Raw genomic sequence first — 19446 nt, 5'->3', positions numbered from 1 at the left:
TCTCCATCTTCTGCATCCCTCTCTCTCTCTGGGTCTGTGTCTCTCTCACTCGTTTTAACTCCATCCCTCTATCTCTTTCTCCCTCTCGCTCTCTCTGTGGGAAGCTGGTGCAGGGGAGTAATAATGGCTTTTGTTCTGAGTGATACAGGAGTTTCCAATTCAATTTGTGGAGATGTTATCATCCCATCAAAGGAGTCCAGACACAGCCAGCTGGCAGGAGCACTGAGAGAGTGTGCGCGCACACACACACACACACACACACACACACACACACACATACACAGACACACACACACACTCTTACTCACTGTAGGGCTTCTGTAGTTTGAGTACAGTATATTGATTTGGTAAGTGTTTCAGTATTCCTGGAATGCAGCAAAGAATGACTGTGTGTGTGTGTGTGTGTGTGTGTGTGTGTGTGTGTGTGTGTGTGTATCAGAGAGAAGCACACTGCAGCTACTGCCTTTTACTCTTACTATATAGAATAAAACACTGCAATAATCCCCCTTCCCCCTGACTGCGTAACACTGCCCCTCCTCTTCCTCACAGACTCCACAGCGTGTAACTCTATCCTCTGTCATTCTGTGATCCTAGCCTCAGCTTCCTCATCTGGAGGGACCCCGGTCTAACTGCCTTCTCCCTGCACCTAAAAAGAGACGTATGTATGCCCTCCCGGGTGTCCAGCAGCGGCGGGTACAGGTAAAGAGGAACACAGGAACGCATCAGTGTGGTGTGTACGTCACCAGCTCTCCCTGGCACTGCAGTGACGTGTGCTGCGTGTTTGTGGCTCTGACGCACGCTCCGTACCGCACGCACGGGGAAGTCTGATGGAGTCGCTTATCGATGAATAAAAGATACAGGAGGAACTCTGTTGTTTCCTCACTGAGCATGTGCAGAGGCTTCGCTCAGAGAAATGAAGATAAGCGGCGAGCAAAGGGCGCGGTCGTATCTCGCGGTCGTAATGAAACGTCACACACTGTGAATATCTGCACCTGAAAGTCACATGACACAGAACAGTGCTTTCAGCAATCACATGATGTGGTACTCTCCATGTAACAAGGACTGTGTGTGCGTGCGTGTGTGTGTGCGTGTATGCAAAGATGGTGATATTTTCAGAGGGCCCCTCTAGACTCTGAGCTGTACAAACGGGACAGGGGGGCGAGTCCCACCCCTCATTAGCGAGACAGATCCCCCACCAGCCCTCCGCTGCCGTATGCTCTGCCCCCGGGGGTGTAACAACTGAAGGCATCACCTCTGCACCCCCACCACTAGAAACTGCCTTTTCATCTGCATCTGTTTAATGTGTGAGTGTGTGAGAGAGAGAGAGAGAGAGAGAGAGAGAGAGAGAGAGAGAGAGAGAGAGAGAGAGAGAGAGAGAGGGAGAGGGAGAGGGAGAGGGAGAGGGAGAGGGAGAGAAGGAGGATAGAGAGAGCAGTGAAGATGCTCTGTATGACTCCAGGGTCGCACTGAAAGAGGAGGAAGCAGAAGAAACCCTCTCTCCTTCCCGTTTCTCCGGGACACAGAGATTCAGGCCACAGGTCAGGCCTGTGTGACCTCAGCCCAGCTCTGAGTGTATCTGACCAGATACCTGTTTTAAATATGAGGACCCCCCCCCCCCCCCTCCCAGCTGCCTCCCCCCCAAAACATCAGTCCCATTCATCTCCCGCCAGGATCAGTGCGTCTCCGCTGGGGGAGAGCGCACCTCCTACAGCGCTGTGATTTCTGCCTCCTAATTCACTTCTTGCTTCCCCTGCCCCCCCCCCCCCCCCCATCCTCTCCCCCGCCACCCCCTGCTGCCCTTCGTCTCCCTGGTTCTTTCGCGAGGCTCAGCTGGTCTGGTTCTGTTCCATTACTACCCCCCCCGCAGCCATCCCAGCAGGCACAGACTGCCCCCCCCCCTACAGCTCTTGGTAAATGGAGAGGAAGAGGGGCTCCTGAGACCTCACCTCCCCAGCACCCCCTCACATCCCCCTCACCCCCCAACGACCCCAGGCCAGAGAGGCAGTGTGCAGTCTCAAAAACTCATCTGATGTAGTGAGAGCAAGCGTGTCACAGACAGAGCGTGTCACAGACAGAGCGTGTGACAGACAGAACACTGCTCTGAGGTGCAAAAGGGCAACACTGGAGCGGTTCTGGAGGGATGTGAGATATTTGGGGGAGCGTTGCAGCCCTGAATGTGCCCTTCTCCCTCCCACGGGGGCCTGAAGCCCCACCCCCCTCACGCCCCTCACCCCCCCCATTCCTGCTGCAGACGGCTACTTAAAGGAATGAGCTCACCATGAAAGCCCCATCAATCTGCACTCCATTTTTCCAGATGACCACTCAGTGGCAGTGATGTCCCTGGCTCTCTCTGTGTGTGTGTGTGTGTGTGTGTGTGTGTGTGTGTGTGTGTGTATGTGTGTGTGTGTGCGCGCGTGTGTGTGTGTGTGTGCGCGCGCATATGGGGGGGTGTTACCAACAGACATCTCTGATTGCTGGGCAGGAAGTTATCCCAGCACCCTGCATGCATTAGCCTGCCCTGAGCGGTCCACAGCTAAGCTCAACTCTCCACCAATGAGAAACCAGAGCAGCCTCTACAGCCTAAACTCTCCACCAATGAGAAACCAGACCAGCCTCTACAGCCTAAACTCTCCACCAATGAGAAACCAGACCAGCCTCTACAGCCTAAACTCTCCATCAATGAGAAACCAGACCAGCCTCTACAGACAGCCCTGTCTACCCTTCAACTTTGTGTCAAAGTGGAATGTTTTTGCTGCATCTGGCAAAACTGATATGATTAGGTTTATTTCATGAAGCACTTTTTTTCTGACGGAAATGAGAAAGTGTGGCGTGAAGAAGCAACACCCGGAGGATTAATCATGTAAATTTAATCTCTTTTTAAAACTGCAGACGACGTGCGTTTCTCAGACTGGTTCAGCAGTGAGCATGGCGATGGGGGAGACTATCACTCCACCCGAGTCATGTGACCTGATCACGTGACTAGAGTTTCGGCAACCAGGCAAGGGAAGGCCGAGCTCACTGTCCCATGTAACACACACACACACACTCTTACACACTAACACACACACTCTTACACACTAACACACACACACTTAACCAAACCCGCTCACACAGAGAACTGACACTTTACCAAACCCGCTCACACAGAGAACTGACACTTTACCCAACCCGCTCACACAGAGAACTGACACTTTACCCAACCCGCTCACACAAAGAACTGACACTTTACCAAACCTTCTCACACAGAGAAGCGATCAAAGATGCCCGAGTGTATTTCAGAGCACCGCAAATACAGCAAACCTGCACTAAACCTGCTGCTCTCTGCTCCCCCTGCCAGCGGCTCACCGCTGCTGCCTGCAGGAGGGGCTTTCACAAAGCAAACCGGCCACGCCTTCCTCCGAAGAGCTGACCCTGTTCCCTAAGGGAAACGCATCACACCTTAACAATAACTTTCTCTCTAAATGTGGAACAATTCCCTCCTACCCCATTCCTGGGGACCAGCTTTGCTCCGGGGCAGCACCTGTGTGACCTGTCGGTACCTGGCCTCTAGGGGACCCATGCGAACCTGTCTGTCCCGCTCTAACCCAGACCCAGTCACAGGCCAAAGGTCACAGGTCATAGGTCAAAGGTGTGAGCTGTTACACCTGCACAGACTGGGATGCTGCAGCTATCGCAGCGATTCGTCCTTAACAGGATGATCAGTACTGGTGTGTGCTTTAATGAGGAGACACACGTTTCCAGACACATTTTCACAGGAACATGTTTTAGTGACCTCCTTTCACTTTGTCATGTGCTCTCTCTCTACACCTACATCCTACAAGCGTACTTCCCCCCTCCCGCCTCCCCCACACACTTAACCTCCATTACATTACATTACATTACTGTCCTTTAGCAGATGCTCTTATCCACAGCAACAATTCTTACACTTTATACATTTATACATCTGGATATTTACTGAGGTGATTCTGGGTTAAGTACCATGCCCAAGGGTACAGCAGCAGTGGAATTGAACCTTTTGGTTACCAGTCCTGCTACTCACCACTATGCTTTACTGCCCTACCCTATAACCCTAACCCTACAACCCCTCATTTACCCTCCCATCCTAATATTCACCCCCCCCCACCACACACCCCTCCCCAAATCCAGCACAATACTAAACCCTTAACACCACCCCTTGCCCCCTCTCCCCCTCTCCCCCCCGCCCCTACACCAAAGCGAACCCCTCACTGGACACAGTCCCTGGACCAGGAAGGCGTCTTTTGCTTTAATAGCTGGAACATCAGGGCCATCTGCTAACAGCAGGAGGAAGCAGCCGTCCCTCAGACCCTCATTACCCCAGCGCCCCCCTGGATGTGGGGGAGCCGCGTGGACAGCGCTCCCAGCCCCTGCCAGCACCCGCGGTGAGAGAGCCGCCGAGTACCACGCCAGCCTCTGACTCCGGATTACCTCCCCTTACATCACAGACCCCTCTCCTCAGGGTGCAGTGAGCCCCATCCACAGTACAAGCACGCACACACACACACACACACATACACACACATGTGCGCACACACACACACACACACACACACAGGCACACACTCATGCGCACACAGCGACGAGATTGGAAAAAACCCTCTGAGCTTAATACGCACATACATAAATAAGGAAATAAATAAATAAAGAGAAGATTTGAAAAGGGGGAAAACGGCACACGGCATTAAACTGCAGCTGGGGACAGATGAAGTGGTAATCTCTGCTCACAGCCATGTCTGCAGCGGGATGTGGCTTCCCCTGCACAACAGCAGAGATCCTCCAGAACTGAGGAGAGATGCAACAACACCAGGAGAGGGAGGTGTGGGGGGGCGCGGGGGGGCGGGGGGGGCTTATCTGCCACTCGCTCTTCTTCAAACAGAAAGTATGTGTATGTGAGGGAGTCCTCTCTGGCATCTCTCCCCCAGGAGAACACAGACTGGCATCACTCACTGCTGAGAGAGGAGAACTCAGCACAGCATTAAAGATGGTGGAAAAAAAACAGCGCTATGAAAACTTTCGGCAGGCAGAGCTCTCTCTGTCTCCATGAATAATACATGCAACCGAGGCCAGCTGAGAGCACTCACCGAGACGGGTGTGTGCGTGCGTGTGTGTGTGTGTGTGTGTTATGGGTCCACAGTAAGACAAATCGGTCAATTACACCCTCAAGGGAGAATGAGTGGTGCATTCTGGGATGATTCTAACAGGACAAGACTCTCTCAGTACGGAATCACGATATAGCCGCCTCACTTTCAAATATAGCAATATAGAGTAATAATAATATTGTCATTGTCATCATCATCATTGTGAGAACAGTATCACAGAGTGTCTCACCAGAACTCAGTGATCGTCTCCAAACCTTCAGAGCATCAGAAATTGGACAGCCAGCGGCATCTAAAAAGCCAAACAGGCTGATCCATAAACCCCGCAGAAACGGGACCCAGCTGTTCAGAGGAGGCCCCCCCCAGCACTCTATTTGTCCTCACACCCCAAAACCCAGAATCAGGTGCCTCCCCCGGGAGGAGTCAGAGCAGGCCTGGTGACCTCACCCCGGCCCCTGGGGGGCATCAGTGTTTTGGTAATGGGATTAAGCTATGCTGGGACACATCGATGCACCCAGCAGGGCCGCCCAGCCCGACAGCTGAAGACAGACAGGAAGCACCCGTGCTTTAGAGCTGTTATTTGAAGATTGGGAGCTGTTTGGGACCTGCTGTGATATCATCTCTGCATCATTCGCAGGGGCGCCCGCAGCCCCCCCACACCCCCCCCGCCAAGTCCTCGTCAAAACAAAACAAGGACAGAGGAAGTTTATTATGCAGGTTATGAAAGAATGCACAATGAGGATACATAAATGATTTATTTCCTCGTCCACTAAGCCCAGAGATACAGAGAGGGAAGGAGAATGAGGAAGTTTTGCCCTGTGGAGTATCCCTACAGACAGCGTGTAATGAACCCCCTGCCCCCTGTCTCTCCCTCTCTCTCCCTCTCTCTCTCTCTCTTTCTCCCTCTCCCTCTCCATCTCTGTCTCTTCTGTCAGGACCTTGGGGAATTGGGGATCTCATTACCCTCCTTCTTCGCTCCCCTGGTCTGCATTGGGGTGCAAAACGCTCCCCCCCACAGCCCCCACCCCACACCCCGCCACAGGGCACTGCACCGCTCCAAATTAAAATATCCCCACAATCACGACTGCCCCCCCTTTCATTACAGTCAACCACCATGCCATGCCAGCTATGACGGTCAGAGGCAGGGTGGGGGGGGTCTGTCTCCCTCCTGGCTGACACCCCAGAGAGCCCAGCGCTCTCGCTGCTGCTGCTGTGTCCTCCCCCCTGGACGCCTCCCACAGACTCGGGCAGAAAAAGGAGCGCTCCGTTTCGCCGTGTTGGACAGAAACAGACAAGCTCCGTCAGGCAGAACGAGATGAGCAGCGTCACTGTGTGTCGCCTGGAACAGGACGAGAGACAGCGCGGCGTCTCGGCCAGACCCGGCGTCTCGGCCAGGCCCGGCGTCTCGGCCAGGCCCGGCGTCTCGGCCAGGCCCGGCGTCTCGGCCAGGCCCGGCGTCTCGGCCAGGCCCGGCGTCTCGGCCAGGCCCGGCGTCTCGGCCAGGCCCGGCGCTGGCAGATCTCTGGCAGCAGGGAGGGAGAGTGAGCGACAGCTTCACTCACGCTCGAACCACAGCTGCTTAACTCAGAATCAGAGGTGTGATTATCGAGGCACAGATTCCCACCGAGGTCATCTAAAGCAGCTGGGCTATGCTAATAAAGAGAGCAGGAATGTCACCAAATCTCTTTCATGAGGAATAAAGCCGGCCCCAAACCAAAACACAAACAAAGGCCTCTGAAATCCTCCACATCCCCACGTCGGAACAATCACACACTGCTCCTTTATTAGTACGGATTAACATTTCCCAAAGAATTACACAAACAAACAACAAAAAAACCACATGGACACACACAAAGCACAAAACCAAACAAAAGGGCAAAGAAAAAAAACCTTTTTTGTGAAACCTTTAAGAGGGTTAGTGACACATTTCCGCAGTGCAACATTACAGAGGTCAGTTTGATTAGGACGCAGTGACCACAGCGTGACAGTGGGGGAGAGAGGGAGCAACACAAAGGAGGAAGAAAGACAAAAAGAGAAGGAGAGAGAATGAAAGAAGGAGAAGAGAGAAAGAAAGAAGGGGGAGAGAGAATGAGTGTAGAGGGGAGGGGGAGAGGAGGAGAAGGAGAGAGAGAGATGGAGCAGAGATGGAGGTACAGCCCACGTCAGGGGTGAGATTAAAGGGAGGGGCGTGCCCTGTGCCCCGTCTCCCCCCAGCACGGCTCCCAGCCTCCACATTCCTGAGGGCTGGCGAGCGGCCCAGCCTGCCTGCCCGCGAGAACACGCCGGACCCACAAGCGCTGATCCAGGATCAGTGAACCTAGCCCTAATCCTAACCCTGAGCAGCTCTCTCCCGATGTTCATCGACTCCAATCCCCCCCTACACACCCTCCCACCTTGCGGTCATTCATTAGTCATGATTTAGGGGTCAGCTCCTCAACCCCAGACCACTCCTCTCCCCTCTGTAAAATCTCCTCCTCGCTTAACTGAAACTCTAATTCCATTTTCTCCTTTCCCCTTCACCTAAAATCTCTTTAAATCCAGCCATCTCTCTTTACTCAATTAAGGTCCCAACTCCCTCACCTCTGACCTCTGACCCTTGCTGAGCTCCACCTCCTCCTGCTCCTGCTCTCATAGCCAAACCTCCAAACACGAGGAACTAGCCTCCCGTTTAGCTCTCTCTCCAGAACTTTCTAAATTCCACCAATCTCCATGCCTCTGCAATAACAGGAAACATGGTCTGGTCTCTCTCTCTCTCTCTCTCTCCCCCTCTCTCTCTCCCTCTCTTGCTCCCTCTCTCTCCCTCTCTGTAAAATTTGAAAGTCAAATCTCCACTCCAGGATGTCAGGTACTAAAAGAGGCGGGGTAAGCAACAGAAAGCGGCAACAGTGGCTATGGCAATGCAAACAGCGGCAACAGCCGCTCTCGGACAGCAGTTTCTGACATTTCCCCACAGCCCGACCTCTGACCCCGACCCCTCACCTCTCCTCTGAATGATGATCCTCAGCAGCGGGTTGGCAGACGACAGGGCTTTGTGGAAGTTGTCATCGTTGTTGATGGGCAGCAGGTCGCCGTGGACGTCGGCATATCCCAGCAACACGTCCACACCGGGGATGCGGTGCACAGACTGCAGCAGCCGGTAGAACTCCTGGAAGCCGCTGGTGCTGGCCCGCTTCAGCGCAAAGCGCCTGTACTCTGCCTCGAACTGAAACACAGAGACGCCCCTGGTCAGACAGACACACATCCACTTCCCAGGTGACCTCACCCCTGAAGGCTGCGAGTCTGAGTCTGTGGTGGGACACAGCCACCCCCTTCAGCTTGCCTTACCCTCCCCAAAGCAGCAGTCAAACCCCAGCTCTCCTTTACAGAAACTCTTTATTCCCCTATAAGCATTTTAAAAGGCTTTACAGAGAAGGGAGTGACCTTCAGTCTGAGTGGCCTTAGTAAATATCCTGCTGCACGAATGGATTATATGTCAGATGTAAGTTCTGTAAGTCACCCTGCATAGAACAGCCTGTTAGACAAATAAATATTCGACTTCCAGGGAAGAGAAAGAAGAAACTCAAGGGCACAACAGCAGCAACAGGGTTTGACCCATAGTTCTTTGGTCTGTGGTCGAGCTGCCCAACCTCTGTCCTGTGCTGCTGACTGGTTGCTGACCGTGCACCGACCACACTCTGACCGCACTCTGACAGTGCACTGATTGTACTCTGACTGTTGTCTGACCGCACTCCGACCATTCTCTGACCGCTCTCTGACCGCACTCTGACAGTGCACTGACTGCTCTCTGACTGCACTCTGACCGTTCTCTGACTGTGCACTGACTGCTCTCTGACTGCACTCTGACCGTTCTCTGACTGTTCTCTGACTGCACTCTGACCGCACTCTGACCGTTCTCTGACAGTGCACTGACCGCACTCTGACCATTCTCTGACCGTTCTCTGACTGTTCTCTGACCGCACTCTGACCATTCTCTGACCGTTCTCTGACAGTGCACTGACTGCTCTCTGACTGCACTCTGACCGTTCTCTGACTGTTCTCTGACTGCACTCTGACCGCACTCTGACCATGCACTCATTCACTTATTCAATTCACTCAACAGGGCAGCATTTTCTTTTGTTTCTTGTTGACATTCTTTCTCAAGTACATTCCATGCCTCCGCAACTCTGCGGCAGAAATTAACCTTCTGCACACCGTCTCAAAGCTCTGACCCACACACAAACATCACGCAGAAATATGCAAGGCCATCGCCTGCCTTCTCAGATATCTGTTGTTGGACTATTTTTAGTCCCTATCTCTCTGGTTTAATCATCTTTGGAGGTATGAGCCAATCAGACGGCAGCACAGAGGGGGTCAGAGGGCACACAGGGAGGGTTAAGGCCATTTGGTTGCCCAAGTGTGGATCTGTCCAGGTATGGATTGAGTTAATCTCCAGAGCTGTTATCACATACATGGCAGGTTTTGTGGATCTCCTTAGAGACGGTTGATGTGGTGACTGGGAGTGGATGGTGTGTGGGATCCCAGGCAGGCTGGTGTTCCTCTCTGCTTCTCCTGGCCGTGACGCCTCGCTGAGCAGAAAAAGCTCCTAATGACGCTGTTTTCAGCCCCTTTCATCACACTCATTCACAGGGCGCAGTGCGCAGCCTCCCCACCCAGCCTTCAGCACCACGACACCAGCGCCTGTCTGTCTCTCCATCTCACTCTCCCCCCTCTTTCTCTCTGCCTCTGCTCTCTCCTGCTCATCTCTTTTTTCTCCTCCCTCTCTCCCTCTCTTCCCTCTCTGTACACTCCATCCTGTGTGGCAGTTCCTCCTGTTAGCAGGAAGTGATCTCGGGTTTCAGCGTTTCGCCCTGTGATATTCCTCCTCTACAGTTCCTTTCTACCTGAAAATGTTCTACAAAAATGTATCCAATTATGTGGGAAAGATGCCTTTTTACCCCAGAACATTGTGAAACGTGACACAGACACCATTTATTGCCGTAAAGACAGCAGCTCTGTTTCACGGTCTCTTCACTGTCTCTCTGGTACCATGTTCTGGAGTTCATCAGCAGAGGATTTCAAAGAGCTACAAATTAAAGCACTAAAGCAGTGAGGGGGATCAGACAGACCTGCTGCCATCAGCAGCTTCGTTAGCTGCGCACTGTGTGTGTGTGTGTGTGTGTGTGTGTGTGTGTGTGTGTGTGTGTGTGTGTGTACGTGCGTGCGTGCGTGTGTGTGTGTCTGCACATGTGTGTGTGTGTGTGTGTGTGCTTGTGTGTGTGTGTGTGTGTGCGTGCCTGTGTGTGTGTGCGTGTCTGCGCGTGTGCGTGCGTGCCTGTGTGTGTGTGTGTGTGTGTGTGTGTGTGTGTGTGTCTGTACGTGTGCGTGTGTGAGTGTGTGTGTGTGTGCGTGTGTGCGTGCGTGTGGGTGTGTGTCTGCACGTGTGTGTGTGTGTGCGTGCCTGTGTGTGTGTCTGCGTGTGTGCGTGCGTGCCTGTGTGTGTGTGTGTCTGTGTGTGTGTGTGTGTGTCTGCACGTGTGTGTGTGTGAGTGTGCGTGTGTGTGGCAGGTATACAGACGTGATAAAGATATCGTACAGTAACTTCCCAGCTGCACAGGTCATTTCTCTTTTCAGGCTTGTTTTGTGTCCTTTCTGTTTTCCTCTTCCATGTTTTGCAGGGTTTGCAGGGCTTGTGGTCACTCTCTGACCCCACAGGCCTTCCCTCTGACCCCACAGGCCTTCCCTCTGACCCCACAGGCCTTCCCTCTGACCCCACAGGCCTTCTCTCTGACCCCATGGGTTTCTCAACAGCCAGATGGCGTCCAAGTCTTTAAAACGGGCACCTGTTGGCTGCCCATTGGGTCCTCAGCATTAGAAATAACAGGTGAACTCCAGTCTGTCCTGGGGTAACGTGGATGTGACTCAGGTTGTTGGCTGCTGATCTGATATAAGTGTCTTATTTTGTTGGAAACTAGCAATGAAAATTAGCCCTAGGCTAACACGGAGACAATGGACTGCACACACAGTGATGGGAACGTTTATGCTGCAGGCTGTCGTTGTTAAATAACAGTATTACTGCACAGGGAGATGTTATTGAGTTTTTCTACACTGGAACAGAGGAATTCTGACCCTTTGGCTGCCAGTTCCTGGTGCGGTCGGGTTCAGACAGGAGCACATGGCAGACAGAAAAGCACTTCATGAAATATTGAGCCCAGTGGGCTTTTTATAGAGACTCTCTGCTGTGCTGGACCAGCCTGAGCTGCAAGACCAGCCAGCACAGAGAACACACCTGCTACACCTTTACTAACCCAACACATAACCAACTCTAAACCGCACAACAACCCAAACAACCCACCGTCTCCTACCCAGAGTATCCCTTCACCCCAAACTCCATCCACCGAAAAACACCGCTGTCTAACCACCCACAGGTCTGTCATCTGAGGGAAGCTTGTACTAAGTAAGAGCTGCCTGCCTCTAGGAAGACATCAAATTATCAATAATTATCGACTACATTTTTTTCTGGTCAACAACAAAATGGGATTATCAATATTTTCCATCATGTAGATTATTTTTTTAAAAGCTGCTCATGTTCCGTTTCACTCATTACAATGCCTGCGATTGAGCTGCAACTTTTCATTGATCCAGTGTTCAGCAACCTTGACTTTCTCACAGACCAGGCCAGAACAAGCACAGCATAAGCACATAAGAACATAAGCAGTTTACTGATGACAGCTGGCCATTCATTCCCAGCAGGCTCCTCATTTAGCCTACAGAACAGAGACTGAGTCTAGCTTTGTCATAGCGCTGCCCCGCAAAGCAAGCTCTCGTCTAACAGCAGAGAAAATTGAGACGTTTCTGCTCCTGGACAACGACAGCAAAGTGCAAACACGCCTACAGTTAACATCAGTAACTAGTCTGCTTTATGATTCATTTTCACAATCAGATTACTTTTACATGAACACAGAAACCACCTGCAACTGACAGCCATATGGTAGTGACCTCAGTTTGCTTATGATGGACTTCATTCGATTTTGTAAAAAGTTTAGCACTCACAGTTTAATAGGCACTGCTGGACAGTTGGGTTTAGGTATTCACACTGGAGCTGTATTGGTTAAGTCCCTATGATGTTAGAGTTCATTCAGTAAAGAATGGGGCAATTTTTAGAATTTAAGAATATTTTCAATGTCATGTATCTAGCAGCCTACGCACACATCTACGAGCTTGTTCTTGGCTGTTTATGATTATCAATAACGTTGATAATTTTATTGATAACATTACAGGGTATATGAATAACACAGAAGGGCATATCATTGCCAGCTTGAGAGTCTACAGCAGTGAACAGTAAAGAGAGCAGGGCTTCCTACCCTCCTTCCACTCTTTATTCAAGGCTTCTGTTTGCAATTTAAAAATTACAGCAATCCCACAGAGTGAGAGAGGGGGAGGGGGAGAGGGAGAGACGGAGGGGGAGAGGGAGTAAGAGAAAGAGATAGGGTTATGGAGATGATTGGGTGGGGGGGGGTCAGGCAGTTTCTGTATCGGGCCACAGTGACGCAAAGGCGCATCAGTGGCGGTGCTGAGAAACATTGTTGTGATTCCAGCTGGATTAGAATCCACTCCCACCGCCACTGCAGACAGACAGACGCTGAGGGCGTCCTTGTCAGGCTGACGTTACACCCCTCCCGGCCCTGCGTCACCCCCAGCCAGACCCCATTATTCCCGCACACACACACCTGTCTCCCCAACATTACCCTACCTTCACACCCCCCCAAAATGGGCGGAGCTGCCATGTGCCTCCCAAGTCTGGCTGATTTGAAGCAACTGTAGTGTTTTGCTATGGAGACAAATGGCTTTGATTGGTCCATACAAGTGAATGACTGACAGCACACGGAAGCTCCGCCCATTGGGTGGCAGGGGTGAAAATGAAGAGACACTGTCACGCTCTTCTTGACAGACAAACAGTCAACCCAGGTCACATGGTCACCAGAGGGGGGGCCAGTGGAGCCACGGGGGGTTGGGGGAATGACCCATTTCCTACTGGATACCATCAGCCTGTCCGGAGCTGACCATAAGTTATTTTGATTATACGTCTGCAAAGGGAAACTGCCAACAGAACCACAGAGGTTACAGCCAACCAAGCCTGTCAGGTCTGGGAGAGTCGTCTTCAAACATCCCTCTGTGATCTTTAAATGGCACGTCTGGCATGTGGGAGTGTTTCTTCTTTTATTGTCACCCGCCTGGTATTCTTAGCCTTTGTTTTCGGCCTCTTTCCCTCCTTGGTCCCTTCTAGGCTCTGTGTTGTAGAAAGTGTTCTGACCTCAGCAGAGTACTGAAAGGCTGAGAGTCTAAAAGATTGAGGCTGGTGGTGTTTCTTCTTGTGAAGAAATCATCCTAATTTCCATCCTAAACATCTGCATCTCCAAAAATACTGTAAAGGCACTGGGAAGGGGGTCTTTTTTCCCAGGTGATGCCAGTGAGAGAGCTGTTTCTTGCAACACCGTTTAACAGAATTTAACTCGCAGAACACACAAGACAAAACACAAGAGGGAATGATAAAAATAAGGCCTTCAGAACAAGAACAATAATTTCAAAATACACGCACTTATTAATCGTACTGCCGAAATGTGTACGTGCCCACCAATTTGGTTATTAGCCAGGAATGTACTGAGTGTGATGCGATAACGGTCACGGTTTAGTTTGTTTACATTCAGGTGGTGATCAGTAATCTGTGTCTCTGCGCTGTGTGTGTGTGTGTGTCGGGAGGGCGGGATTAGATTGGTCACTGTCTGATTCCCCGTATGTCATGGAGCGCGAACAACACTTAAGTGATGACCACAAATTATTAATAATACAATATTATGATTAAAAGTTCATGGAATTTCAGTTTCGAAGGCCGAGTAGTTGGGGAGACACACAGCGAAACTGTTCTTTTAAAATCAAAACCTAATTTATATAATAACAAAATGTTATTAACGAGGGGGCGAAAGAGGGAAATTATGGAAAGTTTTAATTGTCTGTCAGCTCAAAGGTCTATGAAATGGTGGGCGCGCGGTGCTGGGCGTATAGTACTTAAAACAGATGGGTGTTGTTATCCATCTATGTCGACACAAAGAGGTCAATAACAAAAAATACTATGCATACTATAAATACAAGATGTCCCTATTCTGCATTTAATGCACCAAGTAATATATGTGTTTGTTTATTATTATTTACGTATTTATTGCACAAAATATTCGTCCGTGTGTTTCACGCGTAATTGAATTAAGAGAGGCCTGATAATTAAGCACGCGCAGGATTTCACCACCACATTCCATTCCGCAGAGCCGCACCGCGGCGCACAATGCAATGCTGATGATGGGATAACAACAGCGCCGCGGAGAGCGCTTCCGAGCGCGACGCCGCTCCGCGACTGTCATTAGCTAAGCTTATTTAGCTGCGGAATATTGCTGCCAGTGAGCAGTGGGGAGGGGGAAACCTGCCAGACAGCAGACTCGCACTCCGGGACGTGCAGACACACATAAATTAGCGACAAGCAACAACACTGCCTCCCACCTCGGGATATATTGGCTACATGGGGCGCACACGTCTCGCAGCTACAGAAAGCAGTATGAGAGCATTGTATAGATTCCGGCAATACGACGTGTTTATAGCCCTCGGAGAGTTCATTCTGCACTCCACCGGCCGTCTATTGTCACGCATCCATGCGCAGGTGTAGGATGGAGACTGCAAAGACGCCCGCGACGCGCCGCCGACCTGTTCCGCGGTAACCTCCTCGGGAGCACGTAGCGCTAGCAATGTACAATAACTTACTTTGCTTTTGACCTCGATCACGTTGTCAGCGTTTCTTAAGGGGGTCCTCTGATGCCTTGACATGTTTGGCTGGTGCTCGCGTAATCCCGTGGCGTGGACCACACGCGGATACTTCCGATAGGAGTCCCCCAGACACAAAGTGAGCGGTCAGTCACCGCGGAGTCTCGCACATTCACGCTGACACACGCAGCGAAGCGCTCCGTCCGTAACAGTGCTCCCGTTCGGGGAATCGGTGCGTTTGAGAGTCTCCTCTCCTCCAGAGGGGCCGGGCTAATCTATTTCAACAACACTGACGTCAGCCCGACACGCCGCTCCAAGGTGGGGGTGTGGCCGCGTGTGACGTCTCCTGGAATGTTACCGACCACGTTGCCTTGGAAACTGGGAGGCTGGGAACAGGTGGAACGGGACTCACTGACTCACTACGCCTGAATGTACCCAAAGTTATTTTTAAAATACAATAGATAGCAGTGACATCATTTATAAACTATGATACAGCAGTGCTGTAAACTAATTGCATTATAAAGCAGTGAAGTTTCGCTGTTGGGCAGTAAATCCAAGCAATGGATATAAACGCTTTCGAATTTTTTAAAAACTGATCCTACCTCACGCAAACGAACTTACATACATCCATGTGAACTTGCTACCCGATCAGAATTCACACATGGTGACTCAGGTCATTTTTAAAGATATATCTTCGTTTATGGATCTGGTTTCGGGTTATGAGAAACCATTTCACAACACGAAAACAGAAGTTTATGAAGCGTTGGAGGCCTTTCGCTCTGCCCAGTCTGTAACCTGCAGACAGCTCCTCCCTCTGAAACGATCAAAACAATTACAACCTCTCCAGCCAACTACCTCATCACAGGCCTGTTTGATAATGCCATTGTTTATTGTTTTAAAAATGCGATTGAGCTGCCTCTCACGTGTTCACCCAACCAGCCCCCCTCCCTGTCCCAAAAATCAAACAAAAGACGTCAGGAAATGAAACAAAAATGTTTTCAGAGCTTCTAGGATGGTGACACTCAGGTTAGGCTATGTGTGTGTGTCACAGGCACCTGGTGAGTGTGAAACAGACAGGGCCGCCTCAGTGTGACCACTGTGAGCCAATCAGACGTATTGATCCTGCTAGCAGTCTCACAAGACAAGTGCAAATTGTGAAAAATTGCGAATAGTCATTTCTAAGGTATATTTCCCTTCCTCTCTCCTGGTGATTATTAAGTATCTCCTCTGGGAGTGAATGTTTATACTGTCTTATTGCAAGCATGATTATGTGTAACAATGATAATTATGTTAAACAGGACAAGCACTTACATCAGGACAACTGAGACAAACACAGCTCCAAGAAACACGCTTTTCAGCCAGGACACATGAGCCCTCTGTCCCATTACACGCCTCGAAGGGTGACCCTACCAGGCATCTCAAACTCAGCGTGTTGTGCATACCTTACAGTTTATTTGTTACAGATGTTGAAAGGCATGGAAACGGTGTGTTGACAGAGCTTTTCACACTCTAACACTGGAATGTCACATTGCCTGTCTTTAATGCACAACTTATGAATTGACTCTTCATTTCCAGCTACTTGTCTCAGTAATTTTTTTTTTCTATCTCCTTTCAAGTCCTCAAAGCGTGAGCGTGCTGCTGGCCTGAAACATTACGCTGCTTGTTTTCTAATGAAATGCTGCTGTTTGCTGAACGTCAGCTGAAACACAGTGTCCTCCATCTCACTGGCCTCACCACACCACTCCTGTTCTTGTCTGTCTCCAGTTCCCACAATGCATTGCGCAGCTTGCTGTGCCTCTGCTGCCTGTCAGCACCAGAACACTGTAAAACACAAGCTACATCTCAAGCTCAGCTGCGCTCTTTGAGTTTTCATTTTTGTGTTCAAGCAATTGAGCGATAATTATACATTATGCAATTATACCCCTTATGTAATTGAATTTTGCCCCTTTAATGAGATTAAGCACCAACAACAAGAGAGAAAGAGGGCACCAGCAGTGCATTCTGGGTATTATGCTCAGGCGGGCTGAGGTGAGCAGTAAAACTTCCAGAGGATTTCAAACTTTATGGAAACCCACTATGGTGAAGGCGGGGAACAACATATTTGATTTTAATCTTTTAAAGTGAGTGAAGAAAACCTGTAAGACAGAAAACCTTCAACTCAAAGCAGCCCTGGACACAAACCCCACGTGCTCTCCCTCTCTCTCCCTCTCTCTCTCTCCCTCTCTCCCTCTCTCCCTCTCTCTCTCTCCCTCTCTCTCTCTCCCTCTCTCTCTCTCTCCCTCTCTCCCTCTCTCTCTCTCCCTCTCTCTCTCTCCCTCTCTCCCTCTCTCCCTCTCTCTCTCTCCCTCTCTCCCTCTCTCCCTCTCTCACTCTCTCCCTCTCTCTCTCTCCCTCTCTCCCTCTCTCCCTCTCTCACTCTCTCCCTCTCTCTCTCTCCCTCTCTCCCTCTCTCCCTCTCTCTCTCTCCCTCTCTCCCTCTCTCTCTCTCCCTCTCTCCCTCTCTCACTCTCTCCCTCTCTCACTCTCCCTCTTTCTCTCCCTCTCTCCCTCTCTCCCTCTCTCCCTCTCTCTCTCACTCTCCCTCTTTCTCTCCCTCCCTCTCTCTCCCTCTCTCCCTCTCTCTCTCACTCTCCCTCTCCCTCCCTCCTCTCTCTCTCTCTCTCTCTCTCTCACTCTCCCTCTTTCTCTCCCTCTCCCTCTCCCCCCTCTCTCCCTCTCCCTCTCCCCCTCTCTCCCTCTCCCTCTCCCTCTCTCCCTCTCCCCCTCTCTCCCTCTCTCCCTCTCCCTCTCCCCCCTCTCTCCCTCTCCCTCTCCCTCTCTCCCTCTCCCCCTCTCTCCCTCTCCCTCTCTCCCTCTCTCCCTCTCCCTCCTCCACAGGCTTTATCATCTCTCAGTGTAATCGGTACCACTCAGTGTGATGCTCTGTGAGTGGACCTGACTGTACTCTGGATGCTTACATAACCCTCCCCCTTCACTCAGGGAAAAAACACAACAAGCAACAGCACTCTTCTGCAAATGCCCTGTTTCAAAGTGCTACTGAGTGGGTGGGAACACAACAGAGCTTGTAGTAATATCTGCCCCCCACCACCCCCACCCTTCATCCAGGGAGTGGCGTCCATGATGTTCCCGTCTCTACAGTCTGATGTTTCCCGTTTTCTGTTTTTTTCCACAGGGGAAGCTGTGGAGGACCCAGGGGGGAGCTCTCACAGGGGTGATGGGATAAGTTCAGTAAACTCTCTGGACAGACTCATCCTCTGGGTTGCCCCCCCCACCCCAGCATCAGAGCTGCCCAGCTGATGAAAGCTCCAGGAATGCAGGAATGCAGGAATGTCGAGTGAAACGATAATCCTGGAACGTCTCTAGATGTTAAACAAGCACTTTGATTTCAGCGGTGCTGAAGGAGCTCACAGGCACTTTCCTAGATGCCTCTTGATGGGAGCTTCAGTAAGCACACCTCCACCTTCGCAGGTATTCATTCAGGTATGAGAGAGATGCTCTGACAGGTGTGATACACTTATTTACTGCTGCATGCCGGCACTCACACTGGGGGAAACGTCACCGGGCCAATCAGCGGTGATGTGGCAGTGAGCCTTCATACACCAAAATAAGCAGATCAATCATGTTCTCTCTGTAACTTACTGAACTGAACTAATAATACTGTTTTACTCTGGACACTAAAGTTGTCTGGTCTATTCATAGGAGTCACTGCCTGACAGTACATGCAGCTGTGCTCACTGTGACAATGGACAAAAGGTGGGAAAGGTGAAGCCAAACATGTGACACAGATTAACTAACAAATGACAACAGACTCCTAAAAAAGGGCACCCTACCCTGTCACTCTGTCATGGTTCCCTTCACCTACTTTTGCAGTCAGAGGACATGACCTTTGACCTCTGTGTGAACCTCACACTGCTGATGAGAGAGCTTTGTCCCACTAAGGTGGTTTTTATCACTGCTGTGCGGAGCACCAGGGACTAGACCCAATGACACGGAGGTCCACATCCACAGGACGTCCACAGGTACACCAGGAGCAAAATGACAAGGGGCAAACCTTCGACGCAGGCTGGTCTCCTGCAGCTTCCACAACCCCTGCATTCTGTTCATGATGTCACCCAATGCTGATGTGGAGATATTCTAATGCTCTGGATGTTCCATGCACTCCACAGCTGATGACCTCACCAAACGTTGCTCCCCAACTGTAACCACAAACTAAATCTGACAACGGGGTAGTATCTGTCTTCACCTGTTCTAACAGGGTTTCAGTCATGTGACAATATAGACATATGTAAGGGAACTATAGCAGAAATGAAATTAAATGGCTTATGTCCCGCACAGTACATGGGGGTTTACTGGGGGCTAATCACAAACGGATCGTGTGGTCCTATTCCTCATTAGTTTGTCCCCTGCTTCGGAAGCCAAGACAAGCTCTGGCAGGCTTGTCAAGGCGCTAATACAGTCTTGGATAATTATCATGGTCATGATTTGTTTGGTGTGTGCATGGTGGGGGGGGGAGGGGGTATTCAGAACAGGAATATTCAGGCTGGAGGTG

General features: G+C 50.8%; 1 protein-coding gene across 1 annotated transcript in view; it reads right to left on the bottom strand.

The window, feature by feature from the left end:
- pard6a (par-6 family cell polarity regulator alpha) overlaps positions 1–15134 on the bottom strand; it is a 31266-nt gene extending 16132 nt beyond the window's left edge. Inside the window, exons 1-2 of the mRNA XM_036544023.1 lie at positions 14898–15134; positions 8094–8316 (exon numbers count right to left, since the gene is read on the bottom strand). Coding sequence (XP_036399916.1) covers positions 8094–8316; positions 14898–14960 — 286 coding nt within the window. The 5' untranslated portion in view covers positions 14961–15134. The remainder of the gene's footprint in view (positions 1–8093; positions 8317–14897) is intronic.
- Positions 15135–19446: the final 4312 nt, after the last annotated feature.

This window comes from Megalops cyprinoides, chromosome 13 (genome assembly GCF_013368585.1).
Source record: "Megalops cyprinoides isolate fMegCyp1 chromosome 13, fMegCyp1.pri, whole genome shotgun sequence".
NCBI classification, from domain to species: domain Eukaryota; kingdom Metazoa; phylum Chordata; class Actinopteri; order Elopiformes; family Megalopidae; genus Megalops; species Megalops cyprinoides.
Note: the sequence above shows the minus strand (reverse complement) of the source record. Positions and strands in the feature narration are given on the sequence as shown.